This window comes from Siniperca chuatsi, linkage group LG3, assembly GCF_020085105.1.
Source record: "Siniperca chuatsi isolate FFG_IHB_CAS linkage group LG3, ASM2008510v1, whole genome shotgun sequence".
Taxonomy (NCBI): domain Eukaryota; kingdom Metazoa; phylum Chordata; class Actinopteri; order Centrarchiformes; family Sinipercidae; genus Siniperca; species Siniperca chuatsi.
In genome coordinates, this window is record NC_058044.1 from 21,147,357 (window position 1) to 21,154,627 (window position 7,271).

General features: G+C 38.2%; 1 protein-coding gene across 3 annotated transcripts; it reads right to left on the reverse strand.

Annotated features, from left to right (window-relative positions):
* Positions 1–4,707: 4,707 nt before the first annotated feature.
* LOC122873764 (ecto-ADP-ribosyltransferase 4-like) lies at positions 4,708–7,271 on the reverse strand. 3 transcript variants are annotated; one of them, XM_044190898.1, is made up of 3 exons: positions 7,165–7,271; positions 6,113–6,257; positions 4,708–5,842 (listed from the first exon to the last, which is right to left on the reverse strand). In XM_044190898.1, the coding sequence occupies exons 1-3, from the start codon at positions 7,224–7,226 to the stop codon at positions 4,988–4,990; spliced, it is 1,062 nt and encodes a 353-aa protein (XP_044046833.1). In that variant the 5' UTR covers positions 7,227–7,271; the 3' UTR covers positions 4,708–4,987. The 3 variants fall into 3 exon arrangements, with proteins under 3 accessions (XP_044046833.1, XP_044046834.1, XP_044046835.1); XM_044190899.1 differs by lacking the exon at positions 7,165–7,271 and adding an exon at positions 6,736–6,864; XM_044190900.1 differs by lacking the exon at positions 7,165–7,271 and adding an exon at positions 6,736–6,851 and having other exon boundaries at positions 6,113–6,273.

Genomic DNA, 7,271 nt, shown 5'->3' on the forward strand with positions numbered 1-7,271 from the left:
ATCAAACATGTATACAGTATGTACACTGATTCAGTTTCCTGGCACACCTTCTCAAGTCAGTCATGAGTAACCTCCCTCACACACAATCACACACTGACCCTCCCTAGCTGAGACATACAGTACTCAGTAAATGGCTTTTCCCCTGCTCTGGCCTCTCCCTAGACCCTCCTTTCTGGCATGGAAATTTACAAATGAGACGGCTTTAAGGAAGTGATAAGGATCTATGTGACCTGAGCTGACGCCAACAAGAAGACATCTATTTTCAGCAGTTTAAAAGTGATGATAAAGGGTCAAGTTTATGTGTCAGGGGTGATTGGTAATGCTGCTTTCATCAAGGATAAGAACTGACAGCTAGCTTAATCACACAGACACTGTGGCCAGTATAGTCAAGTGTACTTACCCAATCCTGTGCAACAGCATATTTTGTTTCTAACCTTTGTTTGATATATTTAGTGTGAGTCATTGTGCACAAACTGAAATAACATAGTCAAGAAGATACATTTTCCTCTGTTTATAGACGGGGCGCTTAAGTCGCTGACATACTTTCACCTCTTCACTCACTCAGTGAGGTTGTTGACATTTAAAGGACTGAATTTTTCCAACGTGTCTACTACATCAATGAAGATAATCTTATGAAGTAACATTCCTCAGTTATCAATACACAGTAAAATGTGCCAAAAGTTGGGTGAGCATTCCTATGGGAGCCAAGTATTCATGTTAAATGATGTTTTGACTCAACATTAGGCTCTGCAGTGGGTATCAGGCTGTGCCATCATAAATCTACTGAGCCCTCTGACAGGCTGTAGCCCTGACCTAACGTACCTTTAAGGTGCCTTTAAATCCCACTCTCATCCAAGCAAAGAGCAGATATTCGGCCTGCTGAATATCTTATATCTAAGTGGTATCTGCTTAGGCTAATCAACAGTGGCTGGCCCTACTGGCTTGATAGATGATGATTGATAAATAGTTGCTAGTTATATCAGAAAACTTTTGCACACCATTCTCTGACATAAAACACCTTTAATGTGTCCTTGAGTCCTACCGTCAGCCATGCAAAGTACAGATACTCAGGGGCTTGACTGGGCCTTATATCTACGTACTGTATCTCCTTATGCTAAACAACAGCAGCTGATCCAACTGGCTTGATAGGCAGCGTCATCTGAATGCCATGGCTTGCTCAGTTGTCCAACCACTACCTCAGCACATTTGTGTTTAGCACTGTCCTGCAAACACGGTTTGCCTGTATGTAAGAGTGCTTGTGTGTGTAGGAAGTGGAAGTCATTTTTGTTGTTGTTTTGTTTTTTGAGGCAGTCAGTTTTTGTACGTGTGTACAGTAGGAAAGGCACAGGTATAAATAATTAAATTAATCGTGGCTGAATTCTATTCATCTGCCTCAGTTTCAAGGTCCCGGTATTGTGCATGCTGGCTCACTGTCTCACTGTCATGCCTGTACCGGACACAGAGCCATTGTTTTCAGCCTATTGCTTCCATCATTGCCTTTACATGCATAGATGTTCCGTCCAAGAGTGTGAGTGTGTTTATATGTGGATTAATGTGTTGATTCTCATGTCATGAGTTTAAAAAAAAATGTATTTATTTAAATATACAGATGACTTCCTATTAAAGTTTAATAGTGCAGTCCCAGCTAGCATGTTTGGAGCAGTTTAATCACAATCTGGAGTGGTGACCTTTTTTAGATTGGTCCATTTGGTCAGACAGGAACAATATAATTTGAGCTTGGGTGTCACCAATAACTGCTGACATGGATGTTAAACTCACCAAACACCAATGAATATGTGCGAATCACACACCGGCCCCTTCTCAATTAGAAACACCTCATTTTGCCGTTTTGACATAGCATCACATTGACTGATGCTAGTAACTGTCAATAAAGGACAGTGCCTTAAATATATTTTTGCATTACAAATGTCATTTTTCTCAATTTTTCTGTGATATAAAGTATGGTGTAAACTTAATGACAGTGAAATTACATTCCATATGCCTTCATGCCGTTCTTTTGAATTGATGTTAATATGTAGCCTAACATTGAATCTTCTGAGCTCATGTTTCATTTGCTCTGGCAGATACGTCTGGGCCCACTCCCATTGAGACAGACTTCTGCCCGTCCTGGATTCGGTTGGGCCAATCACAACCATTTATCTAATATGGAGCAGGTTTGATATGATGACTGACAGAGGAGCATCACCGGTCCAGATTTGAAAAGTCACATGTTTTGCTGCTCTGATTGGTTGTAGGTTTGAACCTCCATCCAGTCTGCATGTCCATCCAGCACAATGCACCAGCCTCACGGAACTCAGATCAAACTGTCAAACTAGGCAGTGCTGATCAAATATGAATCAAGATTCTGTTACTGCATTGCCTCAAATGTTTTCAGAAACACATTTTAGTGTACTGTTTAGCTGTAATCTGTTACTAATACTGTCATTATTATTCCTATAGCTGTCATTCCTATTATTATTAATTTATTAATATTACCATTACAATTACATTACTACTATTTAAAAAAATTCTAGGTGATATTTGCATTGTTCCTCCCTCTTTGGTCTGCGCCTGTTATAATAATAATAATACATTTTATTTATAAGTACCTTTCAAGTAACCCAAGGACACTTTACAAATCCAGTTAGGACAGTCAATACATAATAAAAGATAACAGTGGAAAGAAAAATGATACCAGTGATGATAATAACAAAGAACAACAGCAGTGAAATATGTATACAGTATGTAACATTTAGGAGGAGCTATTGGCAGAAATGGAATATAATAATAATACACAGCGTACTATACACATGCACGTGCCCGCCTACGTGCAAAAATATACTATCAATACATTTCAGTTAATACTGAGAATATTTAGCCTGGGAACAAAGAAACAGAAAAATTATTCACCATTGCAATGTTTTTTAAATTGCTCTCCAGTGAGAAACAATAAAAATGCTACTACTTATTTTATTAAACAGTACAGCCCTAGGTTGCATCCCATGACAATTATGAACATGCACCCCCACACATGGATGGCCACAGTGGGAATAGACAGCATTGTATTTTTGTGTGACACAAATTATTAATTAACCCTGTATGACACTGTGGTTAGGTTAGAAAACATTGCTCCTGATGCCCCTAAATTTGTACTGGGGGATTTTAATGGCTATTCCATAACACATGAACCATCCGGACATGGAACAATGAATCAGTGGATTGTCTTAGAGGATATTTTGACTGTAGATCATGGGACATCTTCATAGATACTAGTGAGAACTTGAATGTGCTTAACACTGTGGTAACAGACTAATAGACAATGTTATACCAACGAAATGAAAGCAAGTTTTTTTCCAAATGATAAACCATGGATAAATGGAGAATTGAATGCAGCACTAGAAGAAAGAAGAAAACGCAATTTCAGCAGAGTGATAGTACACAGGTTAGAGTTATAAAAAGGCAAATTAGGAAAACTGTCTTTAGGTGTAAATGTAAATATAGGCAGAAGATAGAAAGGAAGATGAGGGATAACAACTAATTGCAGGCATAGCAAGGAGTGTACACAATGGAAAAGAATAATTCATTTGCAGGTAATCATGAGGATGATCTGACCTTTGCAAATGAATTAAACAAATTCTGTGGCAGGTTTGATCAGACAATGCTGGCTTTGCCTGGCATTGGCCAGAATGTTATTATGACAGCTGAGGGAGTTTTGGCTTTGGAAGGAGTTGAAATCCTTATTTTATTTGAATGATTTGTCTTTAATTTTCCAGAACAGGGTACTTTTTGATATTAAGGAGATCAGGAGCAAAGTGTTTCTTATGTATAGAGAAAAATGGTCTGTTGATATATGGTATAAACAAAAATTTCAAACATATTGTCTCATAAATAATAGCTATGTGCACAGTTACATTCAGGAACATTACCATTAGCCCTAGAGACCGGCAGCTTTAATGCCACTCTAGAGGAGGACAGACTTTGTTTTACTGTCCTGTCTACGAGGATGTACTTGCATTTTTTTCTCTGTTCTTGGTTGTCGGTGATGTTGCTGTGGAGGACTCTGCTGTTAGATGTCTGTTTTTAACTGTAATGGCTTTTGTTGTGGTTGTATTTGTCTGACAGTTGCCACAGACACAAAGGGAATTTCCGAAAAGATAATAAAACGAAGATAACACACACACACACACACACACACACACACACACACACACACACACACACACACACACACACACACACACACACACACACACACACACCAGTCACTGCCCTGTACATGCCCCTTATCATATAAGCATTAAGAAAATTGGAAATGTGTTGAGGTTTAAATGTGTACCTAACTCCACCCAAAACAGGAAAACTAAGCAGCTAAAAAATAAAATGTGCTAGTGAAAGATAAACCGAAGAGTAACATAAATTAAGTTTTACATTGAACTGAATGGTGGTAAAGGGGGAAAAAGCTTTTTGCTTAACTAACAGTATTATTTATTTATTCACAAGTGTTTTTGACTTGTCTGACACTCTTTTGCGACACTTTTTCCGTTCCAGGGGTCCATATGCATTATGATCTGTTATGATCACAGTGAAAATGACATATTTCTGGTCCTTTTTGGAAGCCCTTTCCACTATTGGATTGTATTCCTCAGACCTCACCCAACATTGCTGCTAGGTGAGTTTCAATAGGCTTGAAACTTTCAGCAGTTATGATTCGAGTAACAGAGCACTTTATTTCAACACAACATGTGAGTCTGAAATGTGGGCTTCATTTATAAATAAGATAATGACCAACAGCACTTGTAAATGTTACATAATGAAATTATGCAAATTTCCTCAATGTGTACATTGCAAGTATGTAATATGTTAGTTGGGATGAATGCTATAACCATATTTCCCCCTATACATGAAGTTTTAAAACACAGAAATGTCAGCCTACTCCAGGCCACAATGTGATTTCTGACATTACTAAAGGTCATCTAAACCTTGCCCTTTAAATGTCAACTCTAGCAGGATAGCTAGTACTGTTATGCAAAGATGAAGCACTGTAAATAGCGGTTTTCTTCTGGTTTTCTAAAACCTTCACAATGACAAATGGTAGCAAAAGAGATACAATAATCATACAAGTGATGGTAAAAATTAGCCAAAATCCATTCACTGGTAGTGCAGATATTGGATGCAATGTATTTCTCTCTCTATCATAAACACAGTTCAGGTTGCTCTTCAGTCTGTAGACGACTTTACACGTCTGTGTATCTGTCTCGATGTTAGTCACTTTGAAAACCTCATAGGGAGGAATTAGCACCTGGCTGTTTTGTTTCAAGGCTGAGTAATGTGTTATGTCAGCACCAAAACATGTGTATAGTTCAAAACATGAAGCATTCCTTGTGAAGTTCCACCCGTCAGAACCTAATATGAAGGTGCTGAACCGAATCTGTTTGTTAGAGATGTTCAGATTTAAAAGTGCCTCTGTTCTGTAATTTGTACTCAGACATGTCACCTGACTGTGCTTCAGAATCTGAACGGCTTCACTTAGGGAAAAATATAGGGAGCGGGACTCAAATGTCTCCTTTAGTTGTTTTCCAGTTCTTTCTGCAGTCTCAAGGTCTTGCTTGACAGGTTGCAGCATAATATTTGTGTACATGTATATGGCAATCGAATGATGTTTCTCCATGTAGCTGTGTGCAGGCTCTTTAGCTTTTTGCTCTGCATTGCTCCATGCTTGACTGAAGTTTGTACGGGTATTCCATTTCTGCATTATGGCTTTATCAGTCACAACTATAGCTTTGGATCTGCAGTTGTCATACATGTCGTCATTCTGGTCATAGGTCAGATCCTGAATAGAATGCTGAAATGACGAGAAACATGTTCAGTATTCAGGAAACATACACTAAATGAACAGTATTAAGCTGGAACCTCTTTTGCACAGTCAGCATCTCTGTTTTTCCCAAAAAAACAACTACAGATAATGGCTTTTAGAATTACTTTAATAGCGTGTACTTAAAAATGTGAAAAGTGTGATTTTTTTAAAACACTGCTCAGAGTAACTCCTTTTAGTCCTCTAGATTGATTCTGTTTTATGTCAAATATAAAGCGTTAAATAATGAGTGTTAAATACCTCTCCAACAATATCCTGCCAGCTGTGTGTCAGATATATGACAGCAAACATCAGCAGTCCCACCGAAAGAACAAGAGAAGTAATGGCACATGCAGATAAAGTTTTTCTCTGACATGCGTGCCTCTCCCAGGAAGGCATAGTGCAGCTGGAACAGAGGAAATCTGTCAGAGGAACTGAGATCGTGGAGTGGATTTGGTTCCATGTGAAATGCTTTTCATATTGTCATATATCTACCTGACCAGGTGTGGCTCATTAACTATCAGAGATTAGCAAAAACCTGCAGTGCCCCTTAACTACTGGAACTGAGCACTGTACTGTATATTCATCAATATATATTTATTTTATTTATCTGTAAGAGACCGTGCACTATAAATGTTACCATTTGATGTATTGTACCAGGGTTAGCTTAAAGCTAACTGCATCTTTACAGTTTAATCTACTTGAAGGAACTGTGACTCTCCCTGTAAAAGTCATCATAGCATGTCAAGTTCTACCATAAATCCAGTTGATCTAAATACAAATAAAGATACAGTTGACGTGTATAGATGTGCATTGGTAAGAAAGCGCAATACATTTTGAAAAAACTAGCAGTTTTGAGAATGTTACATTTTTTTGTAACTTACCACATCCTGAGCACTATGGTGAAGTTTTGTCTTGTATCTGACAAATATGAGCTGTCATTATTCAAACTTTTTAAGAGTGAAAAATGTTGTCTGTTTTAGTCTTTGCATTTTGGGTTTTGCAACCCAATGACTTACCTTTGTTTGATTTTACCTGAGCAAGCTACCAAACCAGATTTACTAGTGTTATCACATGTAGAACCTCCCTCTGGCAATGCAAATAGGGAAATGACAGAGCCAGTGTGGAGAGATGGTTTCATACGTGCTACATGCTGCTAAATAGGAAAAGAAAAATGCTTGTACAGTAGTAAAAATAAAGATGTTAAATGGTTTCTCATCGAACACTAAATACTGTTTAAAATCACATGCCAGATCCAAAAGATCCATGAGCTGATGCCTTTGGGCAGAAATGTCTGTGCTGTGTGGTTGTACCTGTAAATCCTGTGAGATGGAACTTCCTTGCTTGGAAACAACACTGCGTCCGCACACTCCATATTTCTTTTGTCCTCAAAGGATTATTATGCAGCTGTTGAAAGCAC

What these genes read in the sequence shown, in the direction of transcription:
- LOC122873764 (XM_044190898.1), bottom strand. Translation starts at nt 7,226, where the DNA reads ATGGAGTGTGCGGACGCAGTGTTGTTTCCAAGCAAGGAAGTTCCATCT. An exon ending in CCATCTCACAGGATTTACAG is followed by an intron (nt 6,258 to 7,164) that starts GTACAACCACAC and finishes CCTCTGTTCCAG; the next exon opens with CTGCACTATGCCTTCCTGGG. An exon ending in GGCAGGATATTGTTGGAGAG is followed by an intron (nt 5,843 to 6,112) that starts GTATTTAACACT and finishes TCGTCATTTCAG; the next exon opens with CATTCTATTCAGGATCTGAC.